Below are 17,059 nucleotides of genomic sequence, written 5' to 3' on the forward strand. Positions count from 1 at the left end.
GCCCCAGAAGTAGATCCCCATGCAGTTATCAGCAGACAGAAACAACGCAACTACACAATAAACAAAGAATTACTAAAAACACTCACAAGAATCATAAAAAAAACATCAGATAATAAAGCTTTGAAATCTCTGAGAGGAATGTGAGACTCAAGTTTGAAGGCAGTTTGCAGTTTATTCCATTTAAAAAGGTGCCTGAAACCAGTTCTACCAACATGAGGGATATCTGAGGTGAGGAAGTTGCTGGATTGTGTAATGTAGTTATTAGATTTAACTGAGAGAAGAGATGTGAGGTAGTTTGGAAGCTTTATAGATGAATGTCACAAACCGGGCCGCACGGTCATGACAAAGAAGGGAGACACACACAACAAAGCCAATTAATAACCAATTTATTTAAAAAAAGAAAGTAACCTAAGAGAAAAACCCAACCTAACAATGTTAGGTCAGTGAGATCAGTAGTGTAGGTGAGTGCACGAGTGGAACAGCGTATGCATGTATGTATGCAAAAAAAAAACAAGTCGAATGTCGACTCAAAAGCCAAAAGGTGTCTCAGGGATCAGAGCACACCAGCAACTGCACTCCAAAGGGTTTTTTAAGAGGCACTGGCACCCAGAGCCGCAGGTGTTGCCAGTGTTCCTGATGATGCTGCCACACCCACCTCCAGTACCTGCAGAAACAACAGAGAGCAGCCACACAAATTGAAGCCACAGGCAGACTGGGCAGAGAGGGTCGTAACGTGAGATGTTTTTTTTCTTCTTGTCTGTAAGGAAGTCCAACCAACCTTGTGATACAGAGAACAATGATGAGTACGAAACGTATCATTTGTGATGAAACGTATTGCACTATGATACACAGGGTTTAACAACACAGAATATCTCCACAGTCAAGGACAGACATGAAGGTTGACAACGCAATAGTTTTACAGTTGGAGGAATACAGACAAGCTTTGATTCAATACGAGAGGCCGAGTTTGATTTTGAATTTCTGAGTCAAATGTTGAATATGAATCTTGAATGATTGAGTCTGCTGTCAAGCCAAATTCTTAAGTATTTGTATGACTCAGCGAGAGTACTACGGGTGTCATTTAAAGTTTTACTGGCAGGATAGTTAGAGTCACTGGTGAAGGTGGAGGATACCGTGTACTTGGTCTTTTCTGCATTTAATACTAGTCTGTGTCTGTGATAACTTGAAAGCATCAAATGCAGACTGAAGACATTTTCAATTCAAAATAAGAGTTTATTTTAATCCTCTAAACCATAAACTGCTTCAGTAGAGAAACAGAGTTTAACCACTGAAGAAGATCTCAACCACAGCCTGACTTGCAATTATTTTTATTAATTCTTTGTTGATTGTGGTTTTCTAATTATGAATATTTTTTGTTCTCAGGCCTCTAAAACAATATCACAGCCTCATTAAATAAAGTTTAAATTAGATTTAATTCTACGGCTTCGTGACTATCATCACTATCACTTAAGTTGGATATAAAAGAATATTTCTATTTCTGTGATGATGGTCAAAGAGCAACAAGAGCTCTCACACAGGTACCATTACTGCTGCCTCCACTTGAAAAACACTGATTTTCACTTCCCCTGAAACTTTAAACACATCGTTTAAGTTGAACTCATGTCAAGGGCCGAAGAGGCAGCAATAATGGAAGTTGATGGAAATTTGTCGATGTAATAAAGCAGCAGAAGAAAAAGAGAAGGCCATATCAGTCCGCACGGCCCTGCCAGATGCCAGACATCTGTTTCTGTATACCTTCAACCCTTCATCTCCCCATCCTCTTCTCTCCTCTTCTGTGCCCACTCAACGCCAGGCGGGAGGATTACGGTTAGGCAGAGTTCACAGACATCCCTCATCCCTTCAGCCTTTATCACAGACGCAGGGGCCGCTATCGCCAGCTGAGCAGCACATCCAGCTGTAAACAGTCACAGACACTTCCTGAATGCCACGGCACAGCGCCCATAATCCTCTCTGATTCAGATGAGGCCAGAAATCCTGCATTGTGTTTTTTTTTTTTTTTTACTACAGGGAAGCTGGAACTGGGAAAACCAGGGGCAGCAGGGTCATGTCAATTACAATCTCAACAAGCGAAATGGCCCTGTTTAGCATACAGAGTAGCATTGTTCAAAACAATAAAACAATAAAAAAAAAAAGCTTGGCAGCACCATGTGGCACATATAGTTTATTTGTAGTAACTGGGACAGGGTTTGTCTTATTAAAGCGCCAATTTAGATGTGTCTGAACTATTTTGATTGGGCACCATTGTCTCTGTGATTCTATTCAAATCCCTCTCATCAGTCTTGTATCCCAACCTATTTGCATCTGTCAGTCAAAAGTTGGAAGTCCGACTGAAACGTCTGTCACAAGTCGATAACATTACATTGTTTTGTTTCTTATTTCAAAGATGAATATTTCATTTGTGTTGATTGCTGTGACTGCCAACCAACACTCCAGTCATCACTTTCTAATCAATTTGGTTTGTTTTTTTTTCCTCCTCTCCTCTCTGACACACTTTCACTCTCTCCTCCGCTCCTCTAACCCGACCAGAAATGCATGCGTTTCAACCCGGATGCGACCGTTTGGGTTGCCAAGCAGCGGATCCTCTGTACGCTTAATCAGAGCCTGAAGGACGTGCTCAACTACGGGCTTTTCCAGCCTGCCAGCAACGGGAGGGACGGCAAGTTCCTGGATGAAGAACGCATCCTTCGAGAGTATCCCCAGCCAATCAGCAAGGGCGTCCCATGTTTGGAGGTATAACGCTGGCCATTGAGATTATTATTTAAATTACAAGTAATGGAATTTATTGACCGTTTAATATTTGTTGATACATAAATTAGGAATATATCTATTTAATCAATTCAACCTAGTAAATGTATTAAACAACAATGAAATAATGAAATAAAATCATTATTATTGTTATTAATCTATAAATCCTGCTGTCTCTCATACGTTGGCTCGATTACACTGATCAACTTCGCATATTGGCACCACATACTGTATGTTGCCTGGAAAAAGCAGGTAATAATGTTTTCCTCTGTAACGAGGCTGTTTTAGTGGCCTTCTGCTCGTTCAAGGGGGATGAGTCTAATTACTGGTGAGACTGTAGAGCTTTCACTGTGATTGATTTATTGGATCATACTGTAATGCAGCAGGTGATAAACTAAGTTTGTGGTTCGGCTGTCAAATGCATTTCATTGTCTTAATCAATGGATGGAGTTTGCACACTTTGAGACAGAAGTTTATAGACTGAAACTACTATTTTACAATTTGACACAAAAGATCTTGTCATGAGGTTCACTATGCTGAGGTTTCTGTTAAAAGACTGAGCAACTCCATCCAATGATGAAGGTTATAAAATATGGCTGAAAGCTTCAGAAATACCAATTAAGTGGATCCTGTGATGCATTTGAGACAATTTGATGATATCCAATCTTTGTTGGCACAGAATTTTGGTTAACAGAATACATCTGAATACATAACTGTTCCCTGTTGGACTTTAATTGATGGGGCATTAAGTAGCCAAAGTATCACCCAAGTAACACCCTCTTTTATCCACAACAACAGTCCTTCAGGTTTTCAGGTTGTTGTGACTGCAGAGCTGTTGCTTTCTGTGCAGACATGTGAAGTTTATTCTGAAGGAGCGCTCGTCTCTCCCATCTGTCAACCTTCTGATACCAAAACAGTAACATGAAGAGTGTTAGCTAACTTAACCGACCCGACTGAGGCTACTTTTGGAAGTGGGCTTTGCTCCGTAAATGACTTTAAATTATGCCATATAATTGGTTATTAACAGCTCCATTTATACAATGTGATTGGTTGTTAGTTAGTTCCTATTAACAGTATATTGAAGTTTCTTATCTTCTTATCAAGTTATGTTTATTGTTTCATTGTTTATTGTTTAGATCTCCGAGCCTCACTGTACACAGTCACTGTTCAACTGGGAACAGTATATTCAGGAAAAGGAAAGAGCAATCAAATATAACAAAAAACAAACAATTTCAATCACTTGTCTGTATTAAACATGCTCACACTAACACAGTAGTCCTCAGAGAAAAGACCGTTTACGCCGCCTGCCAGTAAAGATATCATGAAAGTAATTAAATGTGCCATCAATAAAGAGGACACATCTTAAGCTTGATCCCCTAGTGATCCTCTTTCTGGAGGAACAATTGCTTTCAAGACGCAGCCAGAGGTGTAAAAGTAAACACCTCACCATCGAGTTTTGTGGGAAAGGTTATCAGTTCCCAGACGTATACTGTTATTGGAACAGAGCTTTAATAAATGCCTTGTTGGACCTTGTTGTTTTGCAGTGGATTTTCTTTTTGTAGTAATTTCTTTTTCTCTCTACAGTTCCGCTACAAGAGCCGAGTCTACCGGCAACCCAATGTGGACGAGAAACAGATCGCCAAACTTCATACAAAGGTAACAATTTTACCATTTAGGAGATATAACACAAAATAATAACAGTTTGTGTACATGTAAGCCTTGTTTGGGTTTCTAAAAAGGCTCCCAAACAGAGACTGCAAAGGAAATATCACAGCATCACATGTGCAAGCTTTGACTGTACGCAGGAACCGGTTATGCAAATTCAGCAATCATCACCTAGACGTGTTTATTCCAAATTAATTTTGTCACTCAAACAGACAGCGTGCATCATTTCCTGTGTGTACATCAAATTAATCTGGCATATTTAGGAGCTTTTACACAGTGAATACATGAAAAAAAATACTGCCAGAGAGGGAAAAACATATTGAAAAGAATCAATAAACTGGAAGCAAATTGGTTGCTGAGCGCCAGATGATTTTCTTACTGGAAAGACCCACCTGACACTGTGATTGTTTAGAAGAGAGCGGGTAAAGGCAGCTGAATCACCCTTTTGTTGTCGGTCAGCTGTAAACTCTTGCCTTTCCTTCTGCGCTCTGTTTTTTGAAATAGCAGGAAACATTGCCAGCTAGGACAAAAAAACTGGGGGAGCTAGCATGAGCAGCTGAACAGACAAAGAAAGAAATTCAAGAAAAAGATGTCACAGTACCGCCCACCTCAGTCTGACTGTCGACTGGCCTCCAGGAAGTGCGGCGTGAAAACACCACATTAATGCCCGCTTCTCACAAAAAGGTGTTGCCAAAATAAAAAGTATTAAATAAAAAAAACAGGGAGAGCTCTCACAGATTGCATTATCCATTTAGCAGCTTCACTGTTTGATTGAGAGAAGAGTGTTTATGTGTTTGGTTTGGCAGCTTGATGTGACAGGGGAAGGGTTGAGAGAAGACACTCCAAGCAAGCGTACGTTGTCGCTTTCCTGTCAAGTTGGGCTTATTTTCAGTCTTTCTCTTCCTCTTTGATAGTCGAGGAAAACCGGCGACTTTGGATGCTGCTCAGGAAGACTCTCTTCTTTCCTGGCAAACCCCTTCCTCCCTCGCTTCATCTCTGTCCCTCCCACATGAGTCAAAGTAAATTTATACAGTAAATTGAAGATTTTTTAGCCTTTTTCATCATTGTGTAAGGCTTTCTCTGGGCTGCTGTCCCATAGCTACTGTAATCCTGTAGTGCAGCCAAAGCTTAAGTGTCTCTGGCAGCTCTCTGTTACCGGCGCGCTAGGAAACTGTCTGACAGCTGCTCTAATTCTACATATGAATGCAGGAATGAGCAGGACAAGGAGAAGGGAAGCAACTAGAAAAGGAAGGAAAAAATGAAAAATGGCTCCAGAAGGAAAACAGGTTTTTATAAATGTGGAGCAGAGAGATGCACACGCAAACGTGTTTACACTCTTTCACAAAAGTCATTAGTCAGAAAATGGGGATTTTCTATTTTATCTTGTTATTTCTAATATGGAGCTGTTTCTTCCTCAATTTTTTTTTTGGCGTGATCCAACTTTTTGGAGCTAATCCTGTTTGCCAGTGCCGTCTGGTGCTCTGTGGTTGGCTGAAGCTCACACTGAGACAGCCAATCAACCGTCAGCCTCCCAACCTGTTCCAGCAAAGACTGAGAGAGAGAGAGAGAGAGAGGGCACCATCCTCCAGACTCTGATTCACCAGGCCCGCAGACACACACACACACACACACACACACACACACACACACACACACACACACACACGGGACGTATCAGCTACATTTAATAAAACATTGCATGAAAACACAGGGCCATGTGCGTGAACCCCTGACATTTACAGATATTGAACTGGCAGTGACTCATCATGGTTGATAAACACCGGTACTCCATATCTGTGGTCAGACTTTCTTTGGTTATTTCAGTCCAAATTATTTTTGTCATTTTTGTTATTTTTTCTCAATAGGCTGTCACTATCATTATCACGGTATGTTTTACAGGTATGCTCAGAATTTAGCCATGAAACTAGCACTTAGTGAACCAGTGAAAACATTGAATATTAAACTAATAAAATCTAATGTTAATGTGGGTGTTGGTGACATTGATAGTAGGGATGTGCAGAGAGCCCAGTATTTGTATTTGTATTTGTTTAGGCAGCAAAATTATTTGTATTTGTATTCGAATAAAAGTGGAAAGAGGCTTAAAAATCCTGTTTTTGTTTTTATAACGTTTTTAATTTTAGAAAATTAAAGTGTTACAATAAGTGTTCATGAAGCGTGTGTCAGTAGATCAGCTTTATCTCTGGGGAACACTCCCAACTCTGGGAGTTATGTCCAAATTAGGAAATGTGCGTCATGTAGCAGGTGGATGTGACTCCCCTCGTTGAGACCTGCTGATAGACGTAAGAGCGGAGCAGAGAAGAGACACTGAGATTGTGATGTAACCGACCTGTGCGCTGGTATTTGACATGGTTTATTTTTCTTCCCGAAAAAAAAATAATTTTTATAATATTTGTATGAAACAAATATTCATAAAAAATCCCACTATTTGTGCTTTGCCAAATAACGTATTTCTATGCAGGCACACCCCTAATTGATAGGACTGTTTTCTGTGAGTATGCCAACTGCCAAAACAAACGTAAAACGTGTTTACACAGAGTCACAAACTAGTCGACATAGTTAACGTAATGTTTCTCATGTTGGTTGAAGAAATATGCAGATTCAAGAGTTGCTATTTCTGTAAATCTACTTAGAATGACCTGTATAGCTGCGTCAATCTCATCTGTGCTCCCTGGCTGCCATTTTTGCTTTATAAAGTGGGAAGTTGGTTTTAGTTTGTGAAAGTAAAAATCCCCCCCCCCCCCCCCCCCCATAGTTTTCAATTCATTACCACTCTGATTCATGGCTCTGACTGGCTTCTTCTCCATAGCAACTGTGGCCGAGGGTCATGGGTATTGTAGTATGATTAGCCTTCTGCCAAAATCAGAGGCAAAACAAAAAAAATGAAATGGGAATACAGAATGGGCTGCCCTGAATGAACTGTGAAGCTGTATAAGATGAGGGAAAATAACTAAAACTACAATGAAACATAAATATCTTATTCTACTGTGCATTGGCTTATACTTAGTATCTTCATGCGACAAAACAACATGATGAGGACATCCCTACCTTTTAGTTTTACTCCCACCCATGTCCCTGCTTTTCTTCTTAATCTATTATTTTATTGCTACCCATTGTCTTGATCTTCCTCTTCCTCTATCTCATTCTTCTCTCCTCATTTTCTCCTCTCCTTCGGGGAGCTGCTCTGTTATCTATTTTTATCATGCGGCCTGGAAAGAAAGCAGACAGGAGAACAGTACAGAACAGAAAGAAGCAGCCATTCCACTCTTTACAGTCGCCACACTCTGGATCCTGTCATCTCCCCTCCTGTGCTTCCTGCTTTCAGTAGCCTTTTTATTCTAGCCTTATATTCCTCCATCGATAACAGCGAGTCTCCTTCAGTTTCCTAAACGCGTCCACTTTTCACCCTCAGTTATGTTTGACCCACTGCACCTCTCTCTATCACAACTTCTATTTCAGTCTTTTTTTACAGCTCTGAACCTCTCTCCTGTCTTTTTCTCTCTCACACCCACCACCATTTGTTCTGTCTTCTCACTGTAATAGCTTTTTCTCTTCTGTGGATGTGCAGGCCAATCTGAGGAAGTTCGTGGACCTCATCCAGCATAATCAGGTGGACAAAGTGTCTAAGTTGTTGGAGAGAGGCTTCGATCCCAACTACCATGACAGCGAGACTGGTGGTAAGGCTGCATACAAGCACACTTAAAAAAAAAAAAAAACACTTATAGGATTTGTTGACAATAAGTAAGATACAGAAAATCACCAGACAAATCAAAAAGAAACTGAGTATCAATGGCACAGATATGAGCTCCAAAAAATGTGAGTTTGTATTTGTGTTCCTAGACTGTGTCCAAAACATGTAGAGTATCTAGATTCGTAGGTGAGTCACACAAAATTGGAACAAAGAAGAAGTGTAGAAAGCAGCAATTTATCAATTTCTCCAGAGTCCCGTTCCCCAGTATGACCATCAATAATCCCAATTTAAACCAAGTGGCTGGTCCAGCAAAGGTCTTTCGTCGTTCTGAAGATGATACTCTCACAGTGCGGCCACTTACCGCTTCCTGCACAGGCTTAGTTGACTTTCAGGTTAGATTCAGGTATGAGGTTACTTGTACAGTATTTAGGTTAACAGGTAATGAGAGACAAGTGGGTTTTGTTTCCAGGAGCTGAGGCAGCACTTAGTTGTTCCTTGAAGAGTCCATTCGAGACGTCTCCACAGGTGTAAAGTTGTGAACCAGTTTGGACACTGACTTTTTAAAGGGACTCAAGGAGAGTCAGACTGGACATAATAGACCTGAACCAAAAGTTCCTCCTGCCATGATTATGACACACTACAGAGCTGATAGTGGACTTGTCTTTCATGTTCTGTTCTGTACACACAACATCTATTGCATGTCTGTCCATCCTGGGAGAGGGATCCCTCCTCTGCTGCTCTTCCTGAGGTTTCTTCCATTTTTTTCTGTTTTTAGGGAGTTTTTCCTTATTCAAGTCAAGGGTCTAAAGACAAAGGATGTCTTATTGCTGTACAGACTGCAAAGCCCCCTGAGGCAAATTTGTGATTTTTGATATTGGGCAATACAAATAAAATTGACTTTACCTGACTTGACTTCATTCAGATACTCTAGTTTTGTTTTTTTTATGTTGTCTCCATTGTTTATGATGTCTTATGCTGACACCCTAAAACTGTTTTCCTGGAGCTACTTGCTACAGGAGAAAGAGTCTCTATGAAAACTGTAGACAGTCAGGTCAGTGGGTTATCCAGAGTAACCAGGACATTGTCTCTGGAAAGTGAAATTGCTGTTGAATACTTGAAATGTTAAAACACATTAGTCTATCGATACGTTTTGACCTCTTCAGACCTTATTCCCTTCTCCGTGCACCTTGGAAGTAGACAAGTCACACTAGAAATCTATTCACACATTCACACACTGATGTAGCAGCCATCGGGAGCAATTTGGGGTTCAGTATCTTGTCTAAGGACACTTCAACATGCGGACTAGAGGAACCTGGAATCAAACCGCCGATCTTCCAATTAATGGATGACCCGCTTTACCTCCTGAGCCACAGGTTTGAAAATACTCCAAGAGGCAGATACAATGTGTGTCAAAACCAGAGCTCACAAAACTGTAACTATTTGCATGGCATGCTACCACAGTGGGAAAGTGAGAAAGACTGTCTTTTGTAATTTGGATGAATTGACCCTTCAAGACAGCACAGCAGGAGCCAACAACCTATTAAAACTTCAGCCCTAGATGATGGTGCTGGAAGGGTAAACTGTGATATAATCCAGATAGCTGTTTGGCCTTGGTGCCAAAAGTAAATACCAGCAATATGCAGAAGTTCAAAAAGGTATCAAACAGCCAGCCACTGATGTAGAGTACATTGCCCTCTGGGCAGCAGTGACAGATTTTGTTTGTGCTGAGTATCTTCCAGGTGTGGAAATGCTAGATGTGTACCAGACATTACTGAGAGAAATGTGTGTATTCAGCCTGCTGTATCCTGAGTAAATAGAGTTATTGTAGCCAGAGACTTGGCTCAATGTTTTTACACACAACCACACTGGGAGGCAGCCAATGCCCGGAGTAATGAGCTGTGCCCTAATGTCAATGTGTTCTCAACACAGCTCACAAATGTTCCATAAAAGCAAAGTGAGCAGGTGTTTCATGCTACGCTAGGCTAGGATAATGGTTAAAAGTCCTCATAGGCCCACTTGGAGGCAAAGATTTCTGTGTCTAGGGAGACAACAACCTGGGAATAATAATAATATGTCATCTACAAACACGCACATCCACTCACTTGAATACTCAAGTTAATTTGCTGTGGAGCTTGTGCTTGTCGTTGACAACAGATTTTGTTGTCAGTTATACAGGAAAGAAATACAAGATTTTACAAGTATCTCTCTCTGCTGTACCCTCAATAGACCAAAAAACAACACATATGCAACGCTCTCATCATTTTCAGAGTTGTTTAACCAAGAGAATATTTCTGTGGTTGTTTCAAAGCCTCTCTAGAAAAAAAAAATCCTGCACATGTGGATTTCTCTTCACCAAAATTAATTGGTGCAACAAATTAAGGCATGTGTTCTGGGGGTTGTTGAAATGCATTTGGGGAAATTTAGGAATTAACTCATTTAATTAGGAGTAGGTGGAAACTGTCCACACCAAAACAGCAAGTTAATCGCAATCTAATATCTGGAATGCACACTGCACTGCATACCTGTATTTATAATGAATAATAGTTAATGCTGTTGAGGGTGATGTGAAATCCAACACACATTTACTCACAATCTTAAGAGGGTGTGAGGACTGAAACAGAACTGCTTTTAGCCATATTTTGACAGAACAATGAATGTAGAAAATAAGCTTAGACTGGGCAGTGGACAAGTGCACAATAGTGGTTTTAGAGGTTTTTCATCACGAACCTGGATCACCATTGGGATTATTGTTAACAATATGAATTCAAGCCAACTTCATTCACCATCTGTGTTTACAATCACCTGGTTTTATGTGCATATTCAATTTCCACATAAAAAAAACTCTGAGTTGCCAGAAATTTGAAAAAAAAGTCAAAATATCACAAAAAAAAATTTATACTTGGCTTGGGTTTTATGAATTGGGTTTTATATGAATAATGAAAGTCTTCAGCATTATAACTTTAAGACTTCCTGGTTTATCAGCCATGCCGTCTGACCAGTCATATTGATGTTTGGATGAGTATCCAGCTAAATGGAAATGGGGTTCAGTGATCCACAGGACTGACAGAAAACCCTCAAGGCTTTTAGTTGAAACCAAGCAGCAACCACTATGGCTCATGGGTGAAGCCAATAAAGTAAGTTAGAGTTCCACCGATGGCCGCTAGATGCTCCAACTGTTTCCCGTTCAAGAAACCTCAACTTCTCTCTAGAAATACTAAGTCAATCATTGTTTTCATCGAGTCATTATGGTCTAAATCTCTAAATTCAGGCCCCTTTGGAAATTATTGCTCCATTAATAAGACCTGAAGACTTGCTTTGATGTCTGCCATGTGGACGTTGACTGACAGCTGTGATTGACATGTAGAAACAGAGTTCTCCACGCATCTTCCAACAAAAAGCAGCTGAATCTGGTGCTTCACAGTTTGAGGACAGCAGACTTAAAAAAACAGAAGGGACTGGAGCACACTGAATAAATTGCAGCCTTTAATAGTGCCCTGACTCTGATGAAGACATAGTAGTGTCGAAACGTCTGTTTGCACTATTAAAAGTTGTAATTGACAGTTGGCTCACTTACAGCTCTCCCTGGCTGAGTCGGACTATTGCCACAATGTTTAGTGTTACTTGTTTACGATACCTGCCCTGTTAGCACAGTTTAGCTAAAAGTAGCTAATGTTAGCCCAAGTGTGCAGCGCTCAGTGTCCCCAGTAAGCTAGCGTTAGCTTCAGTCCAAGTTAGCGGGGCATGTTTCCATAGTGTGAAAGGCAAAACCCTACACTCCTTATTTGGAAGGTCCTGGCTCCAGACAGAAAAGTTGGGCTTCAAACTCTGGGCTTCAAACTGGCTCCAATTAAACCAGTAGGTGACATCACACCTCGCTACGTCCAGCTTTTCTTACAGACTGTGGTTGAAAGACTGCAGGTACAGTAGAATGAGTAGGGAGTCTGGTTCAGAGGTGTGCTTCTGAAGTGTTCATTTTACTGTTGAACACAAGGTTCTGACACCTGGTGAGAACTTATGAAGAGCACTCTGTGAGACAGAAAGCCTTGTCGCGCCGTCTTTAAAAAGAAAGAACTCATCCTTTCTTAAGAGGGTCTTTTTAGCACATCTGTTTTCCTTGCAGTGTTGGGAGAAGGGATTATCCTGGCAGATTTCAAAATAACTATTTACTAATCATCTAAAGCTGCCTGTATTTAAAATCTCATAACACTCATTTGGAAACCACGGCTGGTTTAAGTGCTGTTGACTTCGCTTGAGTATTTAGGGGAACAATTATGTTTATTCCTGACCATTTAATGAATATGTCAAGGGTATCTCAGCGGCGCAGGTGCACTTAACACAGCAAGTATTGAGTGGACCAAGAGATCAGAAAAACTGGTCAATTGAGGCAAATAAAGGTGGAGCTGAGAGGAGAAATGGTTATTAAGCAGAGAATTGAGGTTATCTTAATGGGCTTTGAGAGCTATTGTTGAATGAGCGCCTTATTCCTGAAGGGGAGAGGGGTCTCTGCTGATTAGGGCTCTTGTTACTCAGCTCTTACCAGCTATTGATTCCAGCTGTCCAGCAAAAGCTCTCCACACGATCAACAAAACGAAATAAAAACACTCTTCTTCCGGCTGCTTGTGTCTGCACACAGGCAGCACAGTTGGGAGAAATCAAGGCTCATTTTCATGCCTTCAGAAGAACAAGTCACTTATCCTCTTGCTGTCATTCATCCTTATGCAATGTGAGTAATAACTTTCACACACTTGAAAATTGCCAGGCTAATCTACCACAGCAAACACAAGGATTTAATTTCTTTTGGTAAATGTTCAGTTTGATCCTTATTTCATCACACTGTGCTCTGTTTTATGCCAATCCCTTCATAACCACAGGAGATTTTGACATAAAGTAATTCATTAAAAAATACGTTGCTGCAGCTGCTTGACATTTTTACAATGATATAGTAGGTATAAAAACACACTAATTTAATATTTCATGCAAACCATAACGGGAGCATGCAACCCAGAGGAAGCTGTAACATGTCCTCAACAGCGACAGAACTCACTTAAGGAGACATATCATGTCTTTTTGATATTTGCTATAATTTCTTTACTGTTTTGATGTTGGAATTCTACATAAAACATGGTCAAAGTTCCACAAATTGACATTAACATGTAAAAATGCTCCCAGTCAAAGGCCAGGGCTTCAGCCTGCTCTGTACGCTTTGTTTGCAATATTACCTCTACTTCCTTCTCGTGATGACATCAGATTGTTTGTGCGTGCTCACAGGCAGCCTTTCTGTAGCCTTTGTTGTTAAGGTTGTTGCTAAGGTCCTTCCATGAGTTATTCACGTTGTTCACTCTCATGTTTCATAATGGATTCAGGGCTCAAACATGTACGGAAGTATTTAGAAAGTTTCTATTTGGAGTAAAGAATGAGAAAAAGCAGTAAAATCCAACTACTATTGTTTGTTCACATAGCGTCTGCAATCACCGTAAGTCTGCTGAGGGGAAGCTTCCAGAAGCTGGCCAATCAGAACAGAGTGGGCTCATCAGGAGGCGGGGCCTTAAAGAGACAGGAGCTAAAACGGCCTGTTTCAGACAGAGGCTGAACTGAGGGGCTGCATAAAGGACCAGTAGAAGATAAATAAGAAGTTTTGTTAACTGTAAATCTTGCAAAGATATTTTAGTAGAGCCCCAGAATATAAATATAGAGCTGGAAATGTGCAGATTATGTCCACTTTAAGTCACATTACTTCACCCATAAGCACACATACTAACTCAGTTTATCAGAGAAAATATATTTGAGAGTGTTAAAATTGGCAGATTTTAGCCATGCTTGATTGATTACATAAAGAACAGCCAACTCGTAGTAGTAGAATGAACGTGGGACCAACATGTTCATCCCTGAAAAATAATTCATTCGAAACTGAGTGCTGAGTTTTGAGTTTCTTTCTTTCTGAGTGCCTCCCTGTAGCCTGCTGTCAGTATGCATATCAAAAAATACTTGTGTGGTGTTGACACTGTTGGACACCGTTGTCTCAAAATGCAATGCACAAAAGAAATGGAAGAGCTGTTTACACCTAAAAAATGAATGAACGATGGTCTCACAGTTACAGAAAGTTCTTATAAAAACCAAAAATCTTTCGCTTTGTGAAGTTCAACTTGCAGTTGCTTTCTAAACTCACAGTTTAACTGACATCCGCTGGCAGATGTATATCATTTCCTGTTGGGATAAAATACTAAAGTATGCTGATTTATTGCATACCAACTGCAAATCGTACACGGTGAAATGGGAACACAGCAATCGTCTCACAGTGTCTTGTTTTGATGACCTCATTTAGATTAGACATATCCAATCATGTCTTAATTACAGCCGAGTTTTTTTTTATTACTCCAATTAGTTGTGACAGACAATTGACCTGTTTTAATCAGCCTGGTTAACATCAGTGAAAACACTGAACAGTAACGTGTGCTGAAAAGGAAGCTTGTAAAAATCCAAGAACACGTGCTTAGAAGATATCTTTTTACTTTTTCTGTTAAATGCTCATCCTCTACCATACATCATTCATGCAAGGCCATACCAGGCAGGCCACAGCTTCCTTTTGAGGCTAACCTCATTCACATTCACACTTTATTTATAGCAGTTTATTTGAACTCTGGAGCATGCCCCTTACTCCTTTTATTTGAGCTCATTTCAGCCAGTGAGTGCAGTGTCGCTCAAACCTGAATAACTACCACTTAACCGCAGCGAAGAGACTAAAATTGAGTCTCAGGCGTGCTACAAATGAACTGTGGTGCTCTTTGTCATACAGTAAGTGGGAGTCTAATGTAAGTCAACTCCAGGAAACAACCTTTAAATAGATCTTTTACATGATGCAGCTGACAACAACTGTTCAACAGCTCATATCAATGGCCGAAGAGCAAAACCTTCTATCTGAAAAATGCACTTTTTTGAGAAAACTTGTTGTTTTCTTGCAGAATGCTATTTGTTAAGGATACCCAATACATAATACACTGTTTTTGGACTATATTACTATATTATGTGGTATTGTTTACGGTATGTTTGTATGGTTATTACGGTATTGTTAACACATAATATAGTAATACAGTCCAAAAACAGTGTATTATGTATTGGGTATCCTTAACAAATAGCATTCTGCAAGAAAACAACAAGGTTTTTTTTAGTTTTGCATTTTTCAGATAGGAGGTTTTGTTCTTCAGCCATCGATATGTAGCTTTTTATAAACACTAGAGAAGGTATCTAACATTTAAGACATATATATGTGTATATATATATGTGTGTGTATATATATATATATATATATATATATATATATATATTAACTTAGACCCCAAAATGTCCTGAGACCCTGACGTTGTATTTTATAGTCATGTTAACTTGCACTCTGTCTCTTTTGCTCTTCCCACTGGGCATTATGTAACTAGCAGAGCTCATGACACACATGGACGCAGATGATTTTGCTTTCTCACAGCAGACATTTTGACCCATCATACATGGAAACTCACATGTGTCGATAATAACGTTATCAATGCTCTGTCCTATTTCAGTGTCCCAGTAAAGCCAAGACAGTGTGATAATGAGGCAGCATGCAAATTACAGGACCCTTAAACGGGAAATTTGGAATGGAAAAATAAGTTATTTGCTTTTTAAATCCTGTGACATGCCAAAATGTCTGCTGTAAAAAAAAAAAGGGCACGGTCAGAAAACGAGAGAGAGAAAAAAATTCTCAATAAATTACAGAGACTGAGAATTACAAATACCAACACAGCAAAAGAAAATTAATAAAAGTATGGAATAAAATAAATACATTTTGGATAAAACCAGCAACATGGCACAGAGAACAGTGGATGACCTCCAGTGCTTCAATTTATTTCGACATAGCTGGAATCGTTGTTTTCACACTCTTTTGCTGCCAAAATCTATCACCAGTGCTTTTCAGTGCTGTGATTATGTAGTTTACTGGATCAACAGACTCTGTATCAGTCTGGATGGAAGATGGAAACAGCAGTTAACCTGACAGGAACCAGGCTTGTCTGATTTCTGTTACTTATTATTATGCTTGTTTCAACCTGCGAGTTTCCAGAAAATAAGAAAATAGACAAACGCTTAACGACGTCTGGCTTCCCTGGTGATGTTGCTTTACAGGTGGGATGTCTGGTTATTAAATGTCTGCATCATGTGACTTAACAAGCTTTAGTTTGCATGTAATTGAACGATGTGAACTTAGTCAAAGCAAACAGGATGAAAGCAACAAAGCAAACTTTTCCCAGGTGGTTCGTACCAATCACAACCTCAGCATCAGTCCCTGGAGTGATGTGTGCTGCTGCTGTGTTTTTGCTAGAAGTCATTTAAATCTCAGTATTAGTTTTAGTGTGTTTCAGGCTCTACAGAAACAAACAAGCAGAAAAGGATACTTAGAGACAATTTCCTTAAATCAAAAGCAAACCTGCAGGATGTTTTTTTTATTTCTGCTGTCTGTTTCAGACACATTGCAACACTAAAAATATTCTCTTTGACTTGTTGTTGTTTCTCTAGAGAGCCCGTTGACATTTGCAGCACATCTGGACAATGTGGTGGAGATGATCAAGGTGCTGAAGAACGGAGGAGCTCACTTGGACTTCAGAGCTAAAGACGGCATGACTGCCCTCCACAAAGCTGCGAGGTCCAAGAACCTGGTCACACTCACGGTAGGGGACCACTTTTTTTTATCCTGCTCTCCCTCTCTTCATTTCATTGTACAAGCCTGACCATTTCAACATCAGATTGTTATGCAGGGCAGACCTGTCATTTAGCAGCACAGTTAGAAGTAAAGGGATGACATCTCTGGCTGTTCTAGTGAAGTGTAGGCTAAAGATGAGAAAATACAAGGATTTTGCTGTCAGACCTTCCTGAGGAGTTAAGACCTTAAAGTCAGTT

At 40.1% G+C, this 17,059-nt stretch overlaps 1 protein-coding gene across 1 annotated transcript in view; it reads left to right on the forward strand.

Annotated features, from left to right (window-relative positions):
• The window catches only part of LOC122986650 (SH3 and multiple ankyrin repeat domains protein 2-like), a 254,098-nt gene that overhangs the window by 83,003 nt on the left and 154,036 nt on the right, over positions 1-17,059 (forward strand). Inside the window, exons 4-7 of the mRNA XM_044357941.1 lie at positions 2,548-2,751; positions 4,351-4,422; positions 8,018-8,126; positions 16,679-16,830. Coding sequence (XP_044213876.1) covers positions 2,548-2,751; positions 4,351-4,422; positions 8,018-8,126; positions 16,679-16,830 — 537 coding nt within the window. The remainder of the gene's footprint in view (positions 1-2,547; positions 2,752-4,350; positions 4,423-8,017; positions 8,127-16,678; positions 16,831-17,059) is intronic.

Source organism: Thunnus albacares, chromosome 1, assembly GCF_914725855.1.
Source record: "Thunnus albacares chromosome 1, fThuAlb1.1, whole genome shotgun sequence".
NCBI classification, from domain to species: Eukaryota; Metazoa; Chordata; class Actinopteri; order Scombriformes; family Scombridae; genus Thunnus; species Thunnus albacares.